Source organism: Electrona antarctica (genome assembly GCF_951216825.1).
Source record: "Electrona antarctica genome assembly, chromosome: 2".
Taxonomy (NCBI): Eukaryota; Metazoa; Chordata; class Actinopteri; order Myctophiformes; family Myctophidae; genus Electrona; species Electrona antarctica.
In genome coordinates this window covers 40,597,684-40,625,104 of record NC_136807.1, presented here as the reverse complement: position 1 = coordinate 40,625,104, position 27,421 = coordinate 40,597,684, and the positions used below count along the sequence as shown (strand labels likewise).

At 42.9% G+C, this 27,421-nt stretch overlaps 2 protein-coding genes across 3 annotated transcripts; one reads left to right on the top strand and one right to left on the bottom strand.

Annotated features, from left to right (window-relative positions):
* Positions 1-304: 304 nt before the first annotated feature.
* smc1a (structural maintenance of chromosomes 1A) lies at positions 305-24,805 on the top strand. Of its 2 annotated transcripts, none has more exons than XM_079521095.1 (26): positions 305-709; positions 1,592-1,780; positions 2,635-2,747; positions 3,489-3,692; positions 4,240-4,478; positions 10,964-11,222; positions 11,555-11,695; positions 12,159-12,241; positions 12,599-12,698; positions 12,847-12,954; positions 13,170-13,355; positions 13,782-13,961; positions 14,490-14,636; positions 14,992-15,129; positions 15,225-15,341; positions 17,483-17,589; positions 17,799-17,940; positions 18,168-18,313; positions 18,605-18,758; positions 19,274-19,384; positions 19,792-19,948; positions 20,886-21,040; positions 22,845-22,996; positions 23,180-23,249; positions 23,360-23,470; positions 24,040-24,805. In XM_079521095.1, exons 1-26 carry the CDS (start codon positions 601-603, stop codon positions 24,118-24,120), a joined length of 3,699 nt encoding a protein of 1,232 aa, XP_079377221.1. In that variant the 5' UTR covers positions 305-600; the 3' UTR covers positions 24,121-24,805. The 2 variants fall into 2 exon arrangements, with proteins under 2 accessions (XP_079377221.1, XP_079377220.1); XM_079521094.1 differs by having other exon boundaries at positions 19,265-19,384.
* LOC306943053 (nuclear factor 7, ovary-like) lies at positions 7,196-9,593 on the bottom strand (the record flags this gene model as incomplete). The annotated part of the gene is made up of 2 exons (XM_079529258.1): positions 7,196-7,255; positions 8,208-9,593. 2 exons carry the CDS (start codon positions 9,591-9,593, stop codon positions 7,196-7,198), a joined length of 1,446 nt encoding a protein of 481 aa, XP_079385384.1.
* Positions 24,806-27,421: the final 2,616 nt, after the last annotated feature.

The following is a 27,421-nucleotide window of genomic DNA, read 5'->3' as shown; positions in this document are numbered from 1 at the left end:
GTCAGGAAAGCACCTATTCCCAAATAATCCCTACATCTATATAAACACAGTTTAGATTTGTGTTTTTTTCCCATCCTATGCAGAACAGGAATTTCACAGGGGCCATGAGGGCCCCTCAGTTTGAATTCATGCCCTTCAAAAATAAAATGCTCTTCATAGTATAGGAGCATAGAGTTTACAGTATATTGATATCCATCTGTCCGTCAATGATGGAAGAGGATGTGAATACTGAATAGTGAAAAACTGTCTGCTACCATGCAATAAATGGTTTTTCAGCGGGCGGGGGGGTCCGATATCGCGAGAATTTCTGTGTTCACGCAAATCGCGCGCTCTGGTGTCGTCCTGCAGGATTGTAAAATGGCGCATTGTTGTTTACACTACTACTAGAACTATATTTCAGCAACGATTATAAGCATTTTAGAGGCAGTTCGCGAAAAGTGCAATTTATAATGTAATGCATACGTCGAGAGGTTCATGCATCTGTGACTGTAACTGCTTTTCGGTTTAGATAGCCTGCCGAAAACATCGCATGCTAGCATTGTGGCTAACGGCTAGCTAACATCCTATTTCCCTATTGTTAAGCAGAACAAATCGTGCAAAATGGGTTATTTGAAGTTGATAGAGATTGAAAACTTCAAGTCGTATAAGGGACGACAAATCATAGGACCATTTCACAAGTTCACTGCGATCATTGGACCCAATGGATCCGGTATGTTATGCTAGCTTCAGCTAGCCAACGTTAATGGCTACTACTACTACTGGCTCAACCCAACGTAGAAGTTCGCAAGCTAAAGCTGTGGCTAACGTTAGCAGTTTATGAATGAAGTAATGCATGGATGTATTGTTGACATCGAATCTGAGACTGGAATGTACACGCGTACAGTGTGCATGATCCAACTCTTGGATTAATTAATGTCACGATTTAGAGCATTATGTGTATTTGTACGTCATGTTCAGATGAATTAAACATGAAGGACCCCAATGGAAACAAGCCATGGTGCTTTCTTGGCTTATAGCAGACCTTGTATTGAAATGTACTTTCCTGTGCTTTTTTCTAGTATTAGAAGTATAAGTATAAGTATTAGAAGTGTATATTCATAGTCTCTAAATGTTTTGATGAATTTAAAATGGTGGGCCCTATTGTAAACAAGTGTAATGCTTTATGGTGTCGTCCACTCCACTCACAGTTAACAGTTTTTGTATTGCGTTGTACTTGAAATGTACTGTAATTCTGCAAACTATTAATAAATCAATCAATCAATTATACCCCTATGTTTAGGGCTTAGGGAACATAGACATATGTACTCTTGAGTACATATGTCTCATTTATAGTGGACATTTAACAGTTATAATTTAAATCACATGCTTACGGATGTATCTGTTTATTTAGTATCTATGTACCTACTGTTCATCAACAACAAAATAATGCTAGGTTATATTATTCCACTCTTTCTTTAAGCATTGTCAAAGTATGTCAACCCCTTGTCCCCAGGGGTTGTGGAGCTATTTGGCATAGATTTATTTTTGTGTGCAAACACTAGCCAGTTATTATTCGTGGGTTATATTATGTGTGCTGTATGTTGTGTTTTAGGCAAGTCCAACCTTATGGACGCCATCAGCTTTGTGCTGGCGGAGAAGACCAGTAACCTGCGTGTGAAGACCCTGAAGGACCTGATCCACGGAGCGCCCGTGGGCAAGCCGGCCGCCAACAGAGCCTTCGTCAGCATGGTGTACCAGGAGGACGACGGCGAGGAGCGCACCTTCACCAGGGTCATCATTGGTAGGTGGACGCACGGCGGGGAATCTAGTGACGCTTAGTTGGCAGCACAGGGTTTCTCACAGTGGGTGCCGTGGTGGCACCCTAGGATGCCTTGAGGTGATGCAAGACCAGGGGTGCCTCAGAATACTTTGATAGTATTTGGAATTTATCCATGTCACTTGCACTTTGGGCCTACATGGTGCGTTCCTTTTCAGTCTACAGTACAACATATCTCTTCACCAAAAATAGCCGATCTACACACGTTGTGAGCTCGTAGATCTGCTAGTTTTTGTGAACGTTCCCCCCAGAATAGGGAATGTGGGGTTTAAGTAGTTTAACGCCAAGTATATGTTATTTTCAATCTATTGTAATGGAAACAGATATTCTCTCAAAGTTTTCCTCATGACATACTGTATCTTAGATTTACATATTTACTTAACCATTAATAAGACATAAGGTGCTATATAGTAACAATGTAATTCAGGGGTGCTGTGGATTAAAACGTTATTTACGGAGGTGACCTGAGCCACAAATGTTTGAGAACCACTGCTCTAGCAGCTCAATGGACTCATCTGGGTGTGACATAAATGCTCGTCTGCAACAATTAAATAATGTAGTCGGACAACTCTGTACTGTGGTCATTTGCACAAATGAGCGAATTTATTTGTAATCGGAACTTGGGTGGGTTTCATAGCTTGTCTAGATATTCTAAATTCGGCATATGAACCGGTGACGGCACCGTCTTTAAAAATGCAGCGAGGCAGCTGACCTGGGATAAGGTGGAGGGATAAGGTGGAGGGACGAGCATCCTGCAAAAGCACATTTTCAAGCATATTTCATGCATCTTTAATGTGCTTCTGGTGTTTTTCCATCAGGTTCGTCCTCTGAGTACCGTATCAACAGTAAAGTGGTGAATCTCGCTGAGTACAGTGAAGAGCTGGAGAAGCTTGGCATCCTCATCAAAGCGAGGAACTTCCTGGTCTTTCAGGTAAAACATTGTGCACAACATGTAACACGCAACACATGAAAACAAAAGTAACGACAACCATTCATTAGGGATGGGCATGAAAAGGCAACCAGTTGAGTAGCAAATGTGGGACAGGTGTAGACGACGTCTAAGCACCAAAAACGTGGCATTGCTGATAAAATAGTTGATCATGAGTGTATGGCGACTATCGGCATAAACTTGTTTAGTCACGAGAGGCTAAATTGGTAGGAAATGTTTACATGTCAGACTCGCTGCTTGTCTAGAAATCACTTCTCCAAGATCCAGCGTTTTGTTCATTTATTTAAATTAAACAATCCATTTAGCAGCATCATAACAAAGTGCAAATAGCATACAGGTAGCCATGCGTGGTATTTTGCGTTCGTAAAGCAATTCGGTCAACAAAGTTGGACCGTTTACCCCCTCTCTTTCCATTCTTTCCACTGACTTTACTACCTGACTGACGTAGCACCCAACACCACGTGACCCCATTGTGAATGGCGTGATCATTAAAACCCATCGAGCTGTCTATACCCGTCACCAACAATGAGATTGTGACAATTTATGAGCCCCAGTAGACCCTCTCTATACCTTATTGAGAACTGTCTAAAGGAAGTACGACAATGACGTCTATGCACGTCCTTGGATTGACGTGTGACATATTGAATGTCTGACAGAACTGAAATTGGACATAGCATCTTGTGTGATTTGTAAGCCCCACTTTTAACCTCTCTTCTACTCTAGGGAGCTGTGGAGTCCATTGCCATGAAGAACCCCAAGGAGCGAACGGCTCTGTTTGAGGAGATCTCCCGTTCCGGGGAGCTGGCCCAGGAGTACGACCGGAGGAAGAAGGAAATGGTGAAAGCTGAGGAGGACACCCAGTTCAATTACCACCGCAAAAAGAACATTGCTGCTGAGCGCAAGGAGGCCAAACAAGAGAAAGAAGAGGTGGGTTGATTTTCTTTAAGCATTTGCCTCTCTGGTGTTCATTGAAACTTCCTCTACTTCAATTCATTGCATATTGGTTTAGTATTGCTATTGCGATACCACACTTAACCTTTTGTCACTTCATTATGTTATCACAACAAACATTCAACATCCCCCTTTTCTATCTCTCAAGTTTCTGTCCGTCCGTAACTGACATTGACCCAGGTCTGAGGTTTATTATTTACTTATTTGGGTTTTATTTCAACGTTTTACTTACTGGTTGTTGTTTTTTGAGCGGTGTACACCGCTCTTTTAAATGGCTGTGTGTCCCTGTGTCCATCTGTCTGTGCCTACGTCTATGTCTGTCTGTTTAGAGTAGGACCTATTGACCCCAGCAGCATGCTGATTGGGGTCAGTAACTATAACAATAAAAGTATACTTGCACTGCTCAGTTAGCACGGGTGCGATTTTTAATTTAATGGGTGACTCTCACAAATATCCAATGTACCTTTCCCCTTGACTTAACATATGCCATATCTCTCAACTCTGGTTTTCTCTTGTCTGTCAGGCGGAGCGCTACCAACGTCTGAAGGACGACGTGCAGAAGGCCCACGTCCAGATGCAGCTCTTCAAGCTCTACCACAACGAGGCGGAGATCGAGAAGCTGAACAAAGACCTGGCTCACCGCAACAAGGACATCGACAAGGACCGCAGGAAGATGGACCACGTGGAGGAGGAGCTGAAGGAGAAGAAGAAGGAGCTGGGCAGGCTGATGAGGGAACAGCAGACGGTGGAGAAAGAGATCAAGTGAGTGGAGATGATGATGATGTATTTGTCTCGGTCAGGCTGGTATCAGGATTACCCCAGCGAACAGGATACACAGAAGCATGAGCAGATGTTCGCGCATCTGGTGTTCTGAAAGTGTACTGTGAACTTGCAGGAGTGCAGCTGCATAACAAATCACCTTACCTGTTCTACATGCCCCTTTTACAAGATTAGTGATGAATATGGTGAGAAAATATAATGACTAACTTATGCAATTTGTATGGTAGTGTGTTAATACGATATAACTTATACAATCTGTATGGTAGTGTGTTAATACGATATAACTTATACAATCTGTATGGTAGTGTGTTAAAGGACCTATAACATGAAATTCAAAGTTTTCAAAAACAAATTGGCTCCCCTATGTATTTTCTATCTACACAAAGACCCATTTTTGAACAATCAGGCTTTCTCATCTTATATGGGAGGCCCGGAGGCAAGTTGTAAAAGCGGCTTCGCCAGGCTCTTAGCACCACCTCCCGTGCCCCACGATTAGAAAGTAGAAACCCATGAGCGGGGAGGACTTGAGACACTAGACCAGGAAACATCGCAGCCAATTGTTCTGTCTTTTTACTTGTTCATTTTTGCATTTAAAATATAGATTGATTGATTGATTGATTGCACCAACATAGTCCTTGTGTAGTAATTAATTTGTGCCGTTTCAGTAAGCATATTATGTTCGCGTTTGTCACTTCTGACAGAGGGGGTCACAGTGCAGTGCTTTGGGGTTAGAGCAGCCTCGTCAGTCGGACAGAGCGGGCAGTGGAAGTTATTTAGCAGCGTGCGTGCGGTTTGGTTTGATTTTGCAGAAAAAAAGCTTTTGAAAGGGGAAACGATACAAACAGCAAGCAACGGACAATCAGTTAACTGTAGTATTTCAGAGAATACTTTCCTGTGTTAACTTTGTGTGCTGTTGTGCAGTGAAAACTCGACGGACTGTGTTCAGCCTAATGGTGGCGAAAGTTATGAAAAATGGGGCGGATATGCACATTTTTACATTTCTACACGTTATTGTTTTTTTTTTAATATATATTTTTATTGTTCATACCGGAAGCAGTTGTACACAAAATACAGTATCTCTCATATAAGGGAGAAAACCATTACAACCATTGTCCCTGTGCCAAAAACTGCACGAGCAAAAGTGCCAAATAATTTTAGACCGATCGCCCTCACTCCTCTACTAAGCAAATGCATGGAGCGTGTAGTGAGTAAGGAGCTTAAGTGCATGGACCCTATGCAGTTTACTTGTAGAGCCAGTCGAGGTAGAGGATGCCACTCTAACTTTATTGGATAAAATACATAGTCACTTAGACAAGCCTAAAACATACGTCCGTGTCCTTTTTATGGACTTCTCTGCTTTTAAAACGGTCCAACCCCATCTTCTCCTAAGACGCCTGTGTGACTTGAACGTCAGTAGTAACCTAATTTTGTGGATTAGGGAGTTTCTGAGAGAGAAACCCCAACGAGTCTGTATTAATAACACTCTGTCTGACTGCCTTGTCCTGAATACTGGCGTTCCACAGGGGTGCGTTTTATCTCCTCTGTTATTTTCCCTATACACAAATGAGTTAAAATGCAACAACAAAGAGTTCTCTCTGATAAAGTATGCTGATGCCATGGCCTTGGTTGCCTGCCTGCAGGACGTTTCCACTTTCCAGACCCTCTTACTCCCAGCAAATCGACCGTATTGCCACCTGGTTTGACAGCAGCTTCCTTGACCTTAATGTCACTAAGACCAAGGAGCTGTGCTTGGGAGGGGGATCAAGAGCAGAGGGCTCAGGGTCCATCTTTAGGCCTGTTACTATGAGTGGGGAGGAAGTGGAGCAGGTCAGTGAGTAAATATCTGGGAACAACCATAGACGATGAACTCACCTTTCAGACCAATGCAGATAACATTTACCATAAGGCAAGGCAGCGGCTTTATCTTCTCAGGAAACTGAGAAGTTTTATTGCTAGCAAACACACCCTGACCATGGTCTATAGGTCACTCACTGAGAGTGTTCTCACTTTTAACATCGTGTCCTGGTTTGGGAATCTCTCAGTTAGAGATAAAAACAAGCTCACCCAGGTAGTCAGTTTTATTGTTGTAAACTGACTGCCGGTGTGCCAAAGACAAATTTCCATTTTATGTAAATTAATTTAATGGACAATATAGTTTTCTTTATCTTTATCTCTTCTATTCAGTATTTTAGCCGTGACGTGAGCGCCCCCTCCAGAGATACTGCCGGGTCCCACTTTTGTGTCGCTTTTGTGTCCCCATAGAGTTATACTGTGTCCCCCACTAAATCTTAGACGAAAACAACCACGAAAGTCTAATTTTACCGCTTTCCTTGCAACAACAAAGCTACTGGTCTCCCAAATCTGGCGGTGACAGGCTGTCTGCACCACACTGAATACTATCGCCATTTTATTTCATTGTCAACTAAATCCTCATTAATACAAACTAGATTCAACATACTCAACCCTGCACACATTCTAAATATCCCCCCGAAATATTGTACTGAGCAATGGACTGTTGCCACCTTCAATAATAATGATAATAATTTATTGTCTCCACATCATATATTTTCTTTGTCATGGACACTTGTACAGAACATTAATTCTACTCGAGTTGGAAGCATTAAGACGCATTTTAACCCTCAATGGCTTCCTTTCTGAAAAATAACGTCATTGTGAAAAGATTAATGCGTTTAGATATTCTATTTACAATGAGATGTGTACGGGAGCTGGTGCCCCTTGGACCCAGATGTAACGTAGGACTACAAAATGACATTGGACTTAAATACAGAATTGAGACATTAGATTGTGTCAAAGGTCATGTCTCACCTAGACACAGGATCTGACATGAATTTGGACCTGATGGTCAAGATTCAGTTTATCCCCTGAGAAAGCAGGCAGGCTCTATTAGCTCAATGGCACTTGAGCAGGAATCCGGGGTAGAAGAGGAAGGCACATGGTTCAGCTTTAACTGGAAGAAACCACAGGTAGATAATAAAACTTGTAATATTTAACATACTGGCCTGTAGTCAACATCATATAAAATGTCATAACCTTTAATGTCGTAAACGTGGGACCAATATTGATGCAACTGAACTCAAATAATACCAACGTTGTGTGGTAGATCTTTATTTGATTTTCAAATAATTTCCATACATAGATTTTTTTCCTTTTCTCAACAGAAATCAAAGGTAAAAATACACTCTAAATATAACAATTACAAACATAAGGAAATTGGTGATCCAAACTGGTGATTCTATATTTTATGATGAAAATGTTTAGCAGTACAACAGTAAAAGTATCATTGTCTTGTACATTATATGTTAAGTAACTTTATTTCTATAATGAATAGAAATAATAGCCATCAATTGATATTACCTTTTATACTGTTATAAGTTGTCATCATCATCATGATGCTCCAGAAAAAGATAATTAAGATAATCATGATAATCATTCATCATAATCGTGATAATCATCACCACCATCATCATCATCATGATAATCATGATCATCATCACGATGGTCCAGATAATCATCATGATCATCATCATCACGACGATTCAGATAATCAAGATAATCATCATGATCACGTTCATCATCATCACGACGATTCAGATAATCAAGATAATCATCAGCATCATCATCATCAACATCAGGACGATGATTCAGATAATCATCATAATCATGATCTATGGCATGCACAGTTACACTGACCTTCCACGGTAACATCCTAAGAGGGATGTTGGACTGATCAGTCCAAATGAATGGAAAGAGTGTGTCAGTGAAAGTGTGTGTGAAGGTGTGTAGGTGTGTGTTAGTATCAGGATCAGAGAAGGACAGCTTCCCTCTGTTCCAGTCCAGCTTGACTCTGATCCTTTGCGGTTTCTGCTCCACTGAGACGTCAGTGATAGACCCTGATGAGGAGAGTGCTGTGTATTTACCTTCAGAAAACTGTAGTTTCCAGTATTGACCCCCTGTGGATCCCTTCCTCTGAAAAGTCTCTGATAACACACCCAGTTGCCAGTTTGTATTGTCTCCAACCTCGACATCCCAGCCGTGTTTCCCTGAGTTAAAGCCCTCAGAGCCCAGGACATAGACACACTGGTTAAACCTCTCTGGATTGTCAGGGAGCTGCTGTTCCTCTCCATCTCTCACGCTGGTCAGATCATCAGACAGGATGAGTTCTGGATGGGCTGTGTTGGGGTCCAGAATGACAGGATAAAAAAAAGGAATAATGTCCTTCATCTTGTTCCAGACTCTGAAGGTCAGGTTTCCCAGGTGTTTGGTCACGTCTATCAGTGCTCCTGAGCCCGGCTGTTGGTCTTGCAGTGTGAACTGGACTCTTTCCATTGTGGTCTTGTAGTTCTGCAGGAATGACATGTGTTCTGCTTTCAGCTCCTCCTCTGAGGCTCTGATTGTGAGTGAAAGGGTTAATATGTCTCTGTTCAGACCCTCAATCTTCTCCTTCATCATCTGACTCTTCTGCTGCTCTTCATCCCTCAGTTCAGCAATCCTGGCCTCCTCTTCATCCTGTAGAAACTGATGAAGCTTCTTAAACTGTTCCTTCATCTGCATCTCTGTGTCTCTGGTCTGGAGCTTAATGTGTTCTGCTGTTTGATCACAGTTTATTTTCACAGTATTGAAGACCTCTAGCTTCTCCTGTAAAGGCTTCAGTAATTTCTGGACTTCCTCCTTGTGATCTTCTGCGGCTTCATCAATGGGTCTGAAATTGTGGTTGGCGTGTTTTTGTGAATGAAGACACACGACACACACTGGCTGTTGACATTCCTGACAAAAGAGTTTGAGTTTCTCAGCGTGCAGACTGCAGAGATCATCAACCTCAGGCCCTGTTGACGTTCTCTGCTGTCTCTCCTGTATGAAGGCCTCACACAGGTTCTTCAGAGCCAGGTCTATGGGTGCATCCCTTGATTGTCTCTTCTTGCAAACCGGACATTCCTTTATTTCCTTCTCTGTCCACCAGTCCTGCAGACATGCTTTGCAGAAGCTGTGGCTACATGAGAGGAGAACAGGCTCTTTAAAGACGTCATGACACACAGGACAGGAAAAATCCTCTTCTGAGAGAGAGACCTTGGAAGCCATTTTGTCTCTGAGTGAAGCTATTCAAACACTCTGCTCAAGACCGGAAACAGCCAGCCAGTGGTGTTAACACTGTCTTCTAGAATGTTCCCTGAAGTTTATTTTTGCTGTGAATCGTGGCTCTTGTTAAAGTCCATCAAGCAACAGGTTCCAGTGGCCTGGGTCCGTGTTCCCTCCTGTAGATGTGCAAAGACAGTCTGTCCTCCTCACTGGATGTTGTGTGTTTGATCCGAAGGTCAATCTTACCGTCTCAGATGAGTCAGGAAATGGGTGGAGCTTTGACAGACCTGTTGCAAAGTTCACAGACGCACGCACACATGCATACACCGTGTGCCTGCTTCAGTATGCACTACACATACTGAATTTGTTGAATGTATTAAAATCAGTCAGTCTTTTATTTATTATAAAGTAATATTAAGGAGCAAGAGAGTGAACAAAATGAAAACGTTAATTTTGTATTAATAATAATTGTCTCAGAGTGAAATTTGACCATTCAAAGTGTTTTACAATGTACACCTTATCTTATTAACCCTTGTACACACCATAAACTAGAGTCAGCTGCTGTATATACCAGTCACCTGTCTGCTCTTCATGAGCAGTTAAGGCTCTTACTTTTTGCGTTCTCACTTTTTATTCTGCGTTTAACCCATTCTGGGCGGGAACCCCTTTTAGTGTTTTACCTCCTCAGGCCGGGAACCTATTTTGGGGTTCTGTACAGTATGTACAGTATTCAAAAATGTAAAAAATGCTATATAAATATTTGAAGTTTTTCAGAAAACTCTAAAAAGGATTTAGAGGCGTTTTTAGAATCGGCCTCAGGCCTAAATGGGTTGCACAACATGATTAAAAAGTTCTAAACGCTGTAGTGTGCATGCCAGGTGGCTAGGTACACTGCCAGATATACCAGTCACACATGCGTAGTACTACTTCTGTTCTACTTCCTATCACAGTTGTGACTTAAACATGACTTAAAAAATCACACCCGGGTGAACTGGATGACCGTAGCAACCGTGGTCATTTTCTCTGCGCAAAAAAAGCCAGTTGTGAAATCACATCCAGGTGTGATTTCATTACGTCAGATCAGAGCTGATCATGCTATATAAAACCTTACACCACTCAGTTCACACGGGTGTGATTTAATTACGTCAGAAATTATTTTGAACATAGCAACCATGGTCATTTTTTTATGCACACAAAAGCCAGTTGTAGGAGTGGTTTACACCACTCAAAAAAAGACATGTGGGTTCGTTCCCGTTCTCGCCTATTTATTTAGCCGTTTTCTGTAGAGACTGTTGCCGTGTAAACGTGGCCTAAAACCCTTTAAAAAAAAATGCAATCATTATTTTAAAGCCACTCCTCTTATCCCCTTCCAGAGAGAAAGATTCAGAGCTGAACCAGAAGCGGCCCCAGTACATCAAGGCCAAAGAAAACACCTCGCACAAGATCAAGAAGCTGGAGGCAGCGAAAAAGTCCCAGCAGAACGCCCAGAAGCTGTACAAGAAGCGCAAGGCGGACATGGATGAGCTGGACAAGGAGATGAAGGCAGTGGAGCTGACCAAGCAGGAGTTTGAGGAGCGCATGGAGGAGGAGGCCCAGAGTCAGGGCCAGGACCTCACGCTAGAGGAGAACCAGGTCTGATGTTTGGCCTCGTATAGATAATAATTGTATTATGAGGCTGTGCTTGACAAATTATTATCCTTTTTTTTGATCCACGCAAACACCTTTATTACTGCTACAAAAGTACACAAATATATATGGGTGGCTGGTGTCAACAGATGTTTCCATCTCTCAGTACTTCTGCTTCACTAAGTTCACTTTTGTAGGTGGTCTCAGGTTGGCTAGATTGTTCGGTGTGAATGCTCTCGTGAAATGGTAATGGCACCATCAGAATAGCTAGTTTATCTAAATCTATCTCTCACCACTCTCACCCTCTGTTTCCCCCCCACCCTCTATCTGTCCTACAGGTGAAGCAGTACCATCGTCTGAAGGAGGAGGCCAGTAAACGTGCAGCAACCCTGGCCCAAGAGCTGGAGAAGTTTAACCGCGACCAGAAAGCCGATCAGGACCGTCTGGACCTGGAGGAGAGGAAGAAAGTGGAGACAGAGGTATACATCGGTTGGAAATCAATTCCAAATGCTGCTGAAGTTCATGTGTGTGTGCGTGTGCGTGCGTTTATCTGTTGACCATCCTAATGATGGTTGGTTCAGGTTACAACGTTTTAATATGTACACTTAATGTACACTTAATTGCCTATGCCAGTATGAACACACGTTTCTGTAGTCGGGCTTACCGGTTTCATCAACAATGGCTGCGTATAGAGCTGGGCAGTATATTGATATAATATCAATATTGTCATATGAGACTAGATATCTGGGATTTTGGTTAGTGTCCAATTCCTCATACAGCATGTGAACAATGAACATACTGTGCAAATATGTTTGGTTAAATTTAGCAGGGGGGAAAATGAAACGAGGACCACTAATCTGAGCTTCTTCTGAAGGGAGGCACACTGTCTTAGACTTTGAAACCCCCCGAAATAGATGTTCTCTTGTGTGTTTCACCCTCTAGGCCAAGATCAAACAGAAGATCCGTGAAATTGAAGAAAACCAGAAACGTATTGAAAAGCTTGAAGATTACATCACAACCAGCAGGTGTGTGTGACACTAAAAGGAGACCGCTGGTGTTTATCACACTTTGTACCATAGACATAATCCATCATTGTCAAAACAAGGAAAAGTTAAAAAAAACCCTATGAAACATATTTTATAATTCCTAAAAGGACACATTGGACTGCAATGTAGTCCAGGAGGTTTCATAAATGTGAATAGTAACCCTGTAACTACTTCTTCACAGTATCATTTAACATACCGTACTAAAACATTTAGCTGCTTTTTTCACTGGGGCTATATATCAAATATGCGGTTAACTACGTTACTAGATGTTTGGATCCGATATGAGATTAGCGTCTCATTCCTCACTCCCATTATTCTCTTCATTTTTCACCTCAGACAATCTCTGGACGAGCAGAAGAGCATGGAGGAATCGTTGACTGAGGAGGTGGAGCAGGCTAAGAGGAGGATTGACGAGATCAACACGGAGCTCAACCAGGTACTGAACTCACCCTAATCACCCACACATAATAACAGAGTTCAAGTTCAATTATCAATGCGATTCGTTTTCCATGGCATTTAAAATTGCATATAAATGTGATGGACAAAACAGTACTTTATTTTTTATGTGTGTGTTTTGTCTGTAGGTGATGGAGCAACTGGGTGATGCCAGGATTGACAGGCAGGAGAACAGCCGCCAGCAGCGCAAGGCAGAGATCATGGAAAGCATCAAGAGGCTTTACCCTGGCTCTGTGGTAAGACAGCCAACTCCAGTCCTCGGTGACGCTTAGTAGTTTGGCCTTGTTTTCCTATGCTAACAGAAAGCCCTTATCCACAGTTATATAATATTGTAAGGATTCTGTTTGCTTCCCTGCTTGGCTAATATGATTAAGTTTCATATAAGCTTGATATAAATTCAACATGGTCAATTCACTCTGCCCCTCCCCTAACCACCTCTTCCTCCCTGCAGTACGGCCGTCTGATTGACCTGTGCCAGCCCACTCAGAAGAAGTACCAGATCGCTGTGACCAAGGTGCTGGGGAAGAACATGGACGCCATCATTGTTGACTCAGAGAAGACGGGCAGAGACTGTATCCAGTACATCAAGGAACAGAGAGGAGAGCCCGAGACCTTCCTGCCTCTTGACTATCTGGAGGTACGTTCTGGAAGAGACTTGGTTTGCTGTTGCAGTGGTGGTTTTAGACTTGGTTTGCTGTTGCAGTGGTGGTTTTAGACTTGGTTTGCTGTTGCAGTGGTGGTTTTAGACTTGGTTTGCTGTTGCAGTGGTGGTTTTAGACAGCATGTCATTTTAATCCCACAAATGGCATCTGACAATGTACTGTTTTTTTGAGTGGTGCAGCCATTCCATTGTCGAGCAATGTGTGTCCCTGGGTCCCTGGGTCTGGGTAACTCCCTGGGTCTGGGTAACTTTGACATTTCTCAACCGTTTCGGACGCGGGGTGGCTCGCCGGAACCGGCCCAGCCCCAGGATGCTCCGTGTGGACCCCCACACGGAGTTGCACCACTCGGTTCACACGGGTGTGATTTTTCTTTAATTCAAATGTCGTCTTTGTTATCCCAGGTAAAGCCTACAGATGAGAAACTGAGAGAACTGCGCGGAGCCAAGCTTGTGATCGATGTCATCCGCTATGAGCCTCCCCATATCAAGAAGGCCCTGCAGTATGCCTGTGGCAACGCACTGGTCTGTGACAATGTAGAAGATGCTCGTAGGATTGCCTTTGGAGGGCCATACAGACACAAGGTAAACACACACTGGTCAATCTACGAGCCCATAACACCTCCCAGCGCAACGCCTTATTGGCTTGTAGGTCTGCTATTTCTGGTGCAAGACACCAGCACTCAACAAAGTATAACTCCGGCATTAGTCAAGCAATGCTACTGGCTATGTTGTACCAACAGAGTCAAAAGTGTCTAAAGATTTATGTTTATATACGATATGACCAGAGGTGTGAAAGCAACATAGATTAAAGTTGTCATTTTGTATACATTTAAAGAGTATTAGAAATGGTCAAAGTTTAAAGCCTCAATCTGCAATTCCTAAAACAAAGTGATTGGCTGTCTGTATTGCAATTTGAAACTAGTGTGGACTAGCACTAGTGTGGACTGGGAGGGACAAACAAACATTTCCATAAATATCGTATAGTGGATGTGAGTTGAGTCGTGAGTTGTGTTATCGTTACATCCCTACATGTAATTCGAACTGGTATATAATAATAATATGGAAGATGCTCCTTGCCTCGTCTTACATTCTTTCCTTCCCTGTGACCAGACTGTAGCCCTGGACGGTACGCTCTTCCAGAAGTCTGGTGTGATCTCTGGAGGAGCCAGTGACCTGAAAGCCAAGGCCAGGCGCTGGGACGAGAAGGCAGTGGACAAGCTCAAGGATAAGAAGGAGAAACTCACTGAGGAACTCAAGGTAACCTTTCACTCTTAGCTTTGGGCATGTTTGTGGAAGCTTGGGTTTATATCGAATGTGTATATATGTCGTTGACTTAACCCATTCTGGGCGGGAACCCCTTTTGATGTTTTAACTAAGCATTATGTTATACTTTAGCTATTGGAAAATAGCAGATCTACAAGCTCATAGCGCGCCACTGAGTGGCGCGCTACGAGCTTGTAGGTATGCTATTTTTTGAAAAATCGTGAAAATGCGGCACAACTCTTTGAATATATATTCTTTCAGAAGACTTTTTTTTTACGTCAGTTCTAAATGGGTTAAGTTATAGAATTCTTCTAATTCCCAGCTGTTGCCTTGCCTTTTCTCTCTCTAGGAGCAAATGAAGGCCAAGAGGAAAGAGGCTGAGCTGCGTCAGGTGCAGTCTCAGGCCCACGGCCTGCAGATGAGACTGAAATACTCCCAGAGTGATCTGGAGCAGACCAAGACCCGCCACCTGTCCCTCAACATGCAGGTGCGGCCACCTTGCAGAGTGTTATTGGTCACTTTTTGGCTGATTGGCTTAATGTGGAACTTTAAAATAAACATCATTTTGTTTGCGTCGTGTAGGAGAAGTCCAAGCTGGAGAGTGAGCTGGCCAACTTTGGCCCTCGCATCAACGACATCAAGAGGATCGTCCAGTCCCGGGAGAAGGAGGTCAATGACCTCAGGGACCGCATGAATGTGGTGAGTGAACCGGTCCCTGTCCAGGAACCACTAGACATCTTACTAATGACTTATATTAATGTATTAATGTTCAATTCAGAACCTTATCTCTTAATATTATCTAATAATTAAGCTCTTGTCTAGGTCTTTAAGCATTCTGATTTGACTGTTCACGTACATGTCACAACTCAAGCCAACCTGTTATTGCTAAGTTAGCCAAACACCTAGGTTGTATTGCTCCAACTTCTAACACTCAAGTTGTTCAATGTAACTTCACTTGGTACTATATACAAATGCAGATACAGTATATAGCAAGGATGCATATAGCACTCTTGTTCCCACACACGTTCCTGGTCAGGCTCAATGCCCTGGACTTCTCTGGTCTCTAGTTTGTGACCCTTAGCTGCCGTGGCTGCCTCTGATTGAGTCCTCAGTTTGGACTTGGACATTTATATTATAAACTAAAGTGTTATATTTAGGGCTAAAAGGGTCCCTAATTTTGTCCATGTGCACAGTATCCCTGTGTCCATGTGCACAGTATCCCTGTGTCCATGTGCACAGTATCCCTGTGTCCATGTGCACAGTATCCCTGTGTCCATGTGCACAGGGATACTGTGTCCATGTGTACAGTGTCCATGTGCACAGGGATACTGTGTCCATGTGTACAGTGTCCATGTGCACAGTATCCCTGTGTCCATGTGCACAGTATCCCTGTGTACATGTGCACAGTATCCCTGTGTCCATGTGCACAGTGTCCCTGTGTCCATGTGCACAGTATCCCTGTGTCCATGTGCACAGTATCCCTGTGTCCATGTGCACAGTGTCCATGTGTCCATGTGCACAGTATCCCTGTGTCCATGTGCACAGTGTCCCTGTGTCCATGTGCACAGTGTCCATGTGCACAGTGTCCATGTGCACAGTATCCCTGTGTCCATGTGCACAGTGTCCATGTGCACAGTATCCCTGTGTCCATGTGCACAGTGTCCATGTGCACAGTATCCCTGTGTCCATGTGCACAGTGTCCATGTGTACAGTATCCCTGTGTCCATGTGCACAGTGTCCCTGTGTCCATGTGCACAGTATCCCTGTGTCCATGTGTACAGTGTCCCTGTGTCCATGTGTACAGTATCCCTGTGTCCATGTGTACAGTATCCCTGTGTCCATGTGTACAGTGTCCCTGTGTCCATGTGCACAGTGTCCCTGTGTCCATGTGCACAGTATCCCTGTGTCCATGTGTACAGTGTCCCTGTGTCCATGTGCACAGTGTCCCTGTGTCCATGTGCACAGTGTCCATGTGTCCATGTGCACAGTGTCCATGTGCACAGTGTCCCTGTGTCCATGTGCACAGTGTCCCTGTGTCCATGTGCACAGTGTCCATGTGTCCATGTGCACAGTGTCCATGTGCACAGTATCCATGTGCACAGTGTCCCTGTGTCCATGTGCACAGTGTCCCTGTGTCCATGTGCACAGTGTCCCTGTGTCCATGTGTACAGTGTCCCTGTGTCCATGTGCACAGTGTCCCTGTGTCCATGTGTACAGTGTCCCTGTGTCCATGTGCACAGTATCCCTGTGTCCATGTGCACAGTGTCCATGTGCACAGTGTCCCTGTGTCCATGTGCACAGTGTCCCTGTGTCCATGTGCACAGTGTCCCTGTGTCCATGTGCACAGTGTCCCTGTGTCCATGTGCACAGTATCCATGTGCACAGTGTCCCTGTGTCCATGTGCACAGTGTCCCTGTGTCCATGTGCACAGTGTCCCTGTGTCCATGTGCACAGTATCCCTGTGTCCATGTGCACAGGGATACTGTGTCCATGTGCACAGTGTCCATGTGTACAGTATCCCTGTGTCCATGTGCACAGTATCCCTGTGTACATCTGTACAGTATCCCCTGTGTACATGTGCACAGTATCCCTGTGTCCATGTGACTCACTCTCTGTCCCTTCTTACCTGAAACTGGGTTGTCCTTACAACAGTCCCCTGCCCACAGTCAGGTAGTACACTTGGCCTGCATTTGAAATGCCAAATCAATAATCAACCGGGATTGAGAATCTAAACGCTCAGCTTTGACATAAAACCTTAAATATGATTAAATATAGTTATGTGCAGAATCTACAGATTGATTAGCACTTAACACAAGCTGTGCCTTTGTGGTGTTCTCCAGGTAGAAGATGAGGTGTTTTTGGAGTTTTGTGTGGAGATTGGCGTGAGGAACATCAGAGAGTTTGAAGAGGAGAAGGTGAAGAGGCAGAATGAGATTGCCAAGAAGCGGTGAGTCCATCCACACTGTGGCTGTTCAGTCTTATTTCTTCTCTGAGACACTCCCACCAGGCTGCAGGCTATGTGAACCATCAGCTAAATGACAAAGACCAAATTACTTGTGCCGGTTGTGGGCATGTGTATCATGTATCATTATGTATGCATTGTAACGCAAAGCATATTTCCCATTTAAAAAAAATAATATTTCCCATTTCTGCCAGTCTGGAGTTTGAGACCCAGAAGACCCGCCTGGGCATCCAGGTGGACTATGAGAAGAACCAGTTGAAGGAGGACCAGGAGAAAGTCATGATGTGGGAGCAGACCGTCAAGAAGGATGAGGCCGAGATTGAAAGACTCAAAAAGGTAAATAACCTGGATGTGACACACTCATTTTGGCTTTATGCTCATGATGACGTCACAATACCAGTTATGTTCTTGACATTCAATCAACCTTGAGTGTATCACATTTTGCTCTTACTTCATACTTGAGTTAAGTTGATTATGAAGTAAATGGCCAGTGCTACTTGGTTTGTACGCCAAGGCATGTTATATTTTGTCTGGCTCCTGTCATCCTTCCTCTCTTCCTGTAGGAGGAGCACAGACACATGAAGATCATCGATGAGACCATGGCCCAGCTTCAGGACCTGAAGAACACACATCTGACCAAGAAGTCTGAGGTCAACGACAAGAACCATGAAATGGAAGATATCCGCAAGAAACTGGGCGGGGCCAACAAGTCAGTGAACCTAAATGCATGCAGCTGCCTGTATACTTATCTGACTGGTGGTGAAATGAATGATCGATTCATGTTTATAAGACAGAAAGTATTAAATAATATTTTTGTATATTGATGACTCATGTATAAACATTTGTAAATTATAACCTTCATTCTAAATTATAAAATGTATGCTTTTGGCGGTTGGGCAAAACATATTTTACATGTCTTTTTGAATTGAGGTTCAGTAAAAGTCTTCATTTCTTGACATCCAGTCTCATTTGATCATTTATTTGTGTGTGTGTATTCCAGAGAACTGACCCAGCTCCAGAAGGAGGTTACGGCCATTGAGACCAAACTGGAGCAGAAACGCAGCGACCGTCACAACTTACTGCAGGCCTGTAAGATGCAGGACATCAAGTTGCCTCTCCGCTCTGGAACCATGGATGACATCAGCCAGGGAGAGGTACACACAACAGACTTATATCTTTATAGTAGTACCCATGGATATATAGAGTTAGTGTATATGTATATGCACACGCAAACACCAAGGATATATAGAGTTAGTGTATATGTATATGCACACGCAAACACCAAGGATATATAGAGTTAGTGTATATGTATATGCACACGCAAACACCAAGGATATATAGAGTTAGTGTATATGTATATGCACACGCAAACACCAAGGATATATAGAGTTAGTGTATATGTATATGCACACGCACATCCCTACATGACGAGTCGTTATTTATCATCGATGTCCGGCGATAATCTCCATATGTCAAGCTATAGTAGTGAAAATAGCAGATCTACAAGTTCACGTCACGATGCATCTCAATGGGTTGTGAGCTTGTAGATCTGCTATTTTCAGTATCCCCCCACCCATTTCCTGAAAAGCAGCAACCGTTTTGGACATAATGAGGTTTCCACCTGACAGCGACGGTGTAACATCACGTTGTGTCCTTCCAGGGCTCCCAGGACCAGGAGTCCAGCAGCAGTCACAGTAAGAGTGAGAGGGCATCCAGCACTGTGCTGGCTAAAGAGGCCCTCATAGAGATCGACTACAGCAACCTGTCGGAGGACCTCAAGGTAAGCAAGGCCACACAACACCTGCTCCACCTAAACATCCGTGTCCTTGTTCACCAATATCGGAATAATCACTAATCCTTGTCGGATATTATGATTGTTGTTTAGTTACCACTTTATCCAAGTTACCACTAGGATAAAGGCCATATGTTTATGGTTATAAGTGGTGAAGGAGTGCTAAAACCGTTTGCTCGACTTGAATGGCTGACTGGCCCAAAATGTGAAACCGAGACCAAAAGTTGAATGTGTTTGAACCTTTATGCAAAACTGACACAAATGTAAAGTGTGCCACAAGAGAGGATACAACAGGCGTCTTGTTTCTGGAGACACTTCCCGGTGTTATTGCCCCCCCCCCCCCCCCCCCCCCCCACTCCTGCACGGCTGTTTGTGAACTGTCTCTCTCTGGACAGGATGCACTGGCAGAGGACGAGATCAAATCGGAGATGAACACGCTGCAGCAGCGTCTGAATGAGCAACAGAGCATCCTGCAGAGGATCAGTGCACCCAACATGAAAGCCATGGAGAAACTGGAGAGCGTCAGGGACAAGTTCCAAGAGACCAGTGATGGTGAGACGATGGGAGCTAGATAACCGATTGATGATGGGATGTGGTATGTGATGGATAGAGGGCGGTAGGGGTTGGGATCCGGAACCAGTTTATCATGTCATAGTTGGTGTGTGGACTTCATGTCTGCTATACAATTAGCCCTTCGCTAAGTCCCTCCCCAACCCATCCTTGTCCAATAGGCACGTTAGCAGCGAGGAGACAGGGCAAGCTGTCCTTCTCCCCCATAGAGATGCATGTTAAATGACGGGATTTCTCCATATACATAATCGATCATTTCAGTAGCAAGAGCATCAAAATGTCTTCTAAATCTAGTCTACCAGGCCTGCAGTAGGCTATGCACTGGACACATTTTCATGGCATTATTTAAATAAACTAGAAATACGAGAAAATGACAGGGAGAAATCAACCTTTAACGACTACCCGACAGGAGTTTTCATGTTGCATGGTAAGAGTACAGTGATTAGTGTTATTGCCATCGTCTGGGTGGGTCAGGTGTGTAACTTTCCCGACGTTAAGCCTTGTTGTTCAACAACACAGCCATGCAAAATAACATTGACTGCTATGAGGTGGCAAAAGCTTGACCTGCATAGTTAACAACAGTCGCTAAACTATTTGGATTGGCATTGGACAATCGCTTTTTGGGGTGGGGTTTAGCGATGGGCTAATTGCAATACTCTCTTTTTTTAATTTCAAGGATCATCATAACTCAGACAGAGTCTACAAATGAAACTCTGAGACTGTACAAATACAACAGTTTGTACAGTTTCAGACCTGTAAAGGGTCAATGTTTGGTTATTTTTAAATGGGTAATCTCACCGAGACTCGAGTTCTCATTCAGAAGAGAGACCAGGTCTCTTTTATATACAGTTATATACAGTGCCTAACTGTAGTTAGTGCCTTGTTTTCCTCATGAAGTCTGATCCTCTCTGTCTCTCAGAGTTCGAGGCCGCCCGTAAGAGAGCCAAGAAAGCCAAACAGGCCTTTGAGCAGATCAAGAAGGAGAGGTTTGACCGTTTCAACGCCTGCTTCGAATCCGTAGCCACCAACATTGATGAGATCTACAAGGCCCTCTCACGCAATAGCAGTGCTCAGGTAGGCACCCCAATAAAGTAGTACTACAGATATTCAGTTACACAATGCTACTATGCATGGCATAGACTTGAGGTTGAAACCAAGCAAATTAACCCATTTAGACCTGAGGACGATTCTACAAATGCCTTCTGTTTTCTGAAAAACCCTTGTTTCTTTGTCAGTCATTCTCAAACATTTTCATGTCAAGGACCCCCAGAATTATATGTAATTGGCCGCCCATCTGCAGTGCTTAATTTCTAAATTCTTAGGTGCCGGAGCTCGGGTGCCTGCATGTGCATGCACACATTTATCCGGTTTTTTTTAACACAACCAACGGCCAGCCCACCCATCAGAACACAATAGAGTAGGCATATAGACGTTTTTATATGTTTTTAAATGTTCTGATGAATTATATTTCTGGTTTTATACTCGTAGCAGTCAGATTTTGTATTGACCTGTGTAGGCTACTTTCGTTTGAACTGTACCCATTCTACAAACTGAATAAAATTTCCAATCAGTCAATCGATAACATTTGCAGCAGCAGTTTACACAGGGGCCCGCCGGCTCACAACACACAACTACAGTAGGCATTTGCAGTTCAGTTGGCACAGCGGCTCAACGTTATATTACATACTGTATAAAATACAGTATTAAGTTAGGGTGGCCCATCATCAGAACAGTACGCAATACTAAATACCTGCATGCGCGTTGTTGTTGTCCTTATCCAAGTTCCTCCTCCTCCTCCTCCGATGACAACTCAATAATGCTACTACTACTTAATTCTGTACTAGTCTTTTTTTTCCCCGGGCCCACCAAAGCAAGCGTTATGATATTCGATTCTGATCGAGCCATGTTGTAAAGCCGGGTGTCTTTGTGAGATTTGGCAATGCAGTCAGTTCTGTTCATAAGAACTCATGTTACTCACCATTTTGTTTTGAAAACAAAACGCATGCTGTCCCCAAGGCTATAAACTCCAAGTAGCAGTTAATCTATTGCTCCATAAAAGTATGAAAGTTCCATATTCCATATGCAACGAACGACAACAGATGCAAATTGCAGAAGTCGAGACGAGTTGTTTTTATTTACGCACCCGGCACCGTCAACAGTGAGGCATCAAGCCGGGGTTCCATAGCCACCTATTTCCTCTCAAAACGGGCACACATTTCAAAATAAGAGTTTTTTTGTTTGTACTTGATCATTCAAGCCATGTTTTATTTTGGAATCGTACTGGAAATGGAAGTAACTATAACGAGGAAGAAGCCTAGTTGACTTAAAAATGAAACTAAAATAATAATAGAGACGTATTGTATATTGTAATGTGCATTTGGGGTGGCGGAGCGTCCTCTACAGGTAGGGAAGCTCAAGTGACAGGTACCGGAGCTGAGCTCCGCCAAGCTCCGGCTGAAATTAAGCACTGCCCATCTGAAAATATCTTGTTCCAGGGACCCCCCAGAAGTAAAGATTTGAGTTAAAAACGTTGGCTCTTAAAGAATATATATTCAAAGATTTGCACTACATTTTCAAAAATAGCAGACCTACAAGCTCGTAGCGCGGCACTCAGTGCCGTGCTATGAGCTTGTAGATCTGCTATTTTTCAATAGATAAAGCATAACATGCTTAAAACACCAAAAGGGGTTCCCGCCCCAAAATGGGTTAAGAGAAGAAAAAAACCCTTACATTTCTTACATTGACCAAGGAAAGAGGGATTCCATTTTTAATGTAACCTGATGATCCCTATATCAACAGTTAATTCGGAATTCCCCAATTATTTCCACTAGTTGCTTGTAGTGGAACTTTTTTGACCGTGTCTGTCCACATCCCATAGGCTTTCCTGGGCCCAGAGAACCCTGAGGAGCCTTACCTGGATGGCATCAACTACAACTGTGTGGCTCCAGGGAAACGATTCAGACCCATGGACAACCTGTCTGGAGGAGAGAAGACCGTAGCCGCTCTGGCCCTGCTGTTTGCTATCCACAGGTAGAGGAAGGAAGGAAGTGTTCATACATATTTACATTCATTCTTATTGTCATATTGATTTGATGTCCTATATTTTCCAGCCCTATTTATCATTTACTAAAGTCATGGATATGTATTATTTACTTGAATTGTGAGACACTTACAATGATCACTGTGTTAAGTTTTGCTGTCATCTGTGTTTAGTTACAAACCAGCTCCCTTCTTTGTTCTGGATGAGATTGATGCGGCTCTGGACAACACCAACATTGGCAAGGTTAGTGTACGAGTAGAGATTCTCATTCTGTTGAGACTTGACCGTTTCTAAATGCTCCTGCAATCACACTTAGAAATGTGACTGAATATTTCACTCTCTATCCTTTCTAGGTTGCCAATTACATCAAGGACCAGTCTGTACAGAACTTCCAGGCCATTGTCATCTCTCTCAAGGAGGAGTTCTACACCAAGGCAGATTCACTCATTGGAGTCTACCCAGAGGTGTGTCTTGCTTGTCACTTGTGCTATATAAGATGTCAAATATGTAATATTTCATTGCTGTCGGGCAGAAAACTTGTATCTCCATATTTCAAATTATTTTCATATATTTTTATTTTTTAATTATGCCCTACTTTATAGGGCATTAATGTGTCACACAAAATTACTAAAAATGGCTAACCTACAAGCTCATAACACTAACATGAGCTTTTAGATCTGCTATTTTTGAAAGTTTCCGTAAGTGAAGTCTGTGGATTATATCAAACTATTGTCAATAAAAAGTAATAAGAAGAACTGGTGACTAAATAACTACATTGGATCATGTCCAGATTCTCCACCCGACAACGACAATACGTAAAATAATTATATATGGTCTGTATATTACCCCAAGTCATTTTCGGTGTAAGGTCTGGAAACAAAGATCAGTTAGTTTTGATGTATGGCCCAACATCATTAAAAACAACCAGTATGTATGATGTCATGTGGGACCCACAACAAACTGACTGACCTTTGCAATGTTTTCATGAACAATGCTGATTTCCAAACATTCCCGTTTCCTTCTCTATCCACAGCAAGGGGACTGTGTCATCAGCAAAGTTCTCACCTTCGACCTCTCCCAGTATCCTGACGCTAACCCAACCCCCAACGAATAGGACAGCCACCCCCCACCCCCACAACACTGTCAAGTGGACTGTCAAGTTGCTTATTCTGTAGTCACAGTTTTATGTATCTTTTAGCTCCTCCTAGATGTTTGCCATCATGGTTTTTAATGTTCTGGCTATGTTAGATTAGTGAATTTTGAGTGATTTTTCAGAAGGGGGCGATTTCATAATGTTCTTTTTAGACTGCCACATGTACATTTTCATTTAAGGATTCAGTTAATTTCTAAATTTGTCCATGAAACGAAAAACATTCTTTTTGAAAACGTTTGTACTTATATTCTTTTTAGCTGTAACTTCTAAAGCCTTCCGACTGTCCTCTGTTGTGTGTTGTAAAGGATCTATTGGACATTTTTCACTTGCGTTACTTTTTACCCTTTTCTTTTTTAAAGCTATATCAAGAAGAATTTCTTAGCAGTAAGGTGGACACATTCCCATTATTGATCACGTCAAACCCCAAGTCAACTTAAACCGTAGACTTCTGGAAAAGGCATTAGACAAACACCATTGTAATTAAATAAAAATGAAATTAAGGTGACAAAGCAATATGAATCGTGTCCTTACTGTCCTGTGAGAAGTCATCAGATAAAACGTACTTCTCGATATATGGGTCCGAATGGTCTGTGTTACATGTCTATTCATTTGTATTGATTTCAGTAAATAAATTGGAATTATTTTACCTCTTTTGAATTTGATTCTTTTCTCAGCCATTGGAATATCTGATTACCTTTCTGTGCATGTGTGTGTGAGACATGCATTAACCACTTCATCCCTGCCCCTCGGGGTCGCCAAATTATTTTGGAGTGGCCCCAGATATGGAAATTAAGAGTTTACATAGTACACATACAGGTCCATCCCATTAAATTAGAATATTTTGTTAAAGTTCATTTTCTATAGCCCATGGTCTCGGAGGGATTTTCGTCTTTTTTTTCAAATCCTCAAAAAGGATGGAAAATGGCCTGTTATAGTATGCCGTCTGAGGCCATGGGCTGAACTTGAACCCACAACCTGTGGCTCACATAGACAGCAGCTTATCACAGAGTGCCACCATGCTCTCTGAGAAGCTCCTCAGCTTTCCATCTCTTTAGAGTTCTCTTCTGGATGTTATTCTCCAAAACATGCTGCATAGTGAAAGTAGGAGGAACTCAGCTGGATTTGAACTCACAACCTCTGGCTCACATGGACGTCATCTTAACAAGGGTGCCACTGAGCTCTCAGTGATTTTTAGGTTGTAAGTTGTTCTTCTTGGTGTCACTTTTCAAATGGGGCCTTGGGATCATGTACAGAGCATTTGAATGGTGCTGTGCATCAAAGGTGTCTTTAGTGCTTTTAAGTGTTATCGTGGATGTTAATCAGATAATACAGAGGAGAAACCATGACAGGACACAGACAGCCTCCCCATTGGTGGATGTGATCCTGGCAGCCAGCCCAGGTGTGTTCTGGTCCTGTTGATTGAGCTGAGAAAAACTATAAACCTTCAAGGTTTATAGGTCCTGCTCTGCTCAATCAACAGGACCAGAACACACACTCGTTACTTTTCTTCCAGTTTATTATACTCGTCGTCACGCTACTAGTCCTACATACTTACACCTAGAAACCCCATTCAAACCTACTTAGGTTCATCTTACGGTGGACATGTTTGCCTAAAAAGGAATCTTTGAAATGTGTCATAGTTTTAGAAATATAGTGCTTTCAAATTTGAGAAATCTACAATGGGGCTAAATGGCAGATATTGGCACGTCAAAAAAGCACTTTCACCTAGAAACTCCATTCACACTTTTTAAAATTCAGCTTACTGTGGAGACACATGCTGGAACTTTTTACTTTGAAATGTTTTGTAGTTTCTGAGTTATACGAAAATGACTCCGAGACCATGGGCTATAGCCCATGGTCTCGGAGGGATTTTCGTCTTTTTTTCAAATCCTCAAAAATGATGGAAATACGGAAATACGAAAATGACTCCGAGACCATGGGCTATAGCCCATGGTCTCGGAGGGATTTTCGTCTTTTTTTCAAATCCTCAAAAATGATGAAAATTGGCCTGTTATAGTATGCCGTCTGAGGCCATGGGCTGAACTTGAACCCACGACCTGTGGCTCACATAGAAAGCAGCTTATCACAGAGTGCCACCATGCTCTCTGAGAAACTCCTCAGCTTTCCATCTCTTTAGAGTTCTCTTCTGGATGTTATTCTCCAAAACATGCTGCATAGTGAAAGTAGGAGGAACTCAGCTGGATTTGAACTCACAACCTCTGGCTCACATGGATGTCATCTTAACAAGAGATCTCAGCGGCACCCTTGAAGGGTGCCACTGAGCTCTCAGTGATTTTTAGGTTGTAAGTTGTTCTTCTTGGTGTCACTTTTCAAATGGGGCCTTGGGATCATGTACAGAGCATTTGAATGGTGCTGTGCATCAAAGGTGTCTTTAGTGCTTTTAAGTGTTATCGTGGATGTTAATCAGATAATACAGAGGAGAAACCATGACAGGACACAGACAGCCTCCCCATTGGTGGATGTGATCCTGGCAGCCAGCCCAGGTGTGTTCTGGTCCTGTTGATTGAGCTGAGAAAAACTATAAACCTTCAAGGTTTATAGGTCCTGCTCTGCTCAATCAACAGGACCAGAACACACACTCGTTACTTTTCTTCCAGTTTATTATACTCGTCGTCACGCTACTAGTCCTACATACTTACACCTAGAAACCCCATTCAAACCTACTTAGGTTCATCTTACGGTGGACATGTTTGCCTAAAAAGGAATCTTTGAAATGTGTCATAGTTTTAGAAATATAGTGCTTTCAAATTTGAGAAATCTACAATGGGGCTAAATGGCAGATATTGGCACGTCAAAAAAGCACTTTCACCTAGAAACTCCATTCACACTTTTTAAAATTCAGCTTACTGTGGAGACACATGCTGGAACTTTTTACTTTGAAATGTTTTGTAGTTTCTGAGTTATACGAAAATGACTCCGAGACCATGGGCTATAGCCCATGGTCTCGGAGGGATTTTCGTCTTTTTTTCAAATCCTCAAAAATGATGGAAATACGGAAATACGAAAATGACTCCGAGACCATGGGCTATAGCCCATGGTCTCGGAGGGATTTTCGTCTTTTTTTCAAATCCTCAAAAATGATGAAAATTGGCCTGTTATAGTATGCCGTCTGAGGCCATGGGCTGAACTTGAACCCACGACCTGTGGCTCACATAGAAAGCAGCTTATCACAGAGTGCCACCATGCTCTCTGAGAAACTCCTCAGCTTTCCATCTCTTTAGAGTTCTCTTCTGGATGTTAT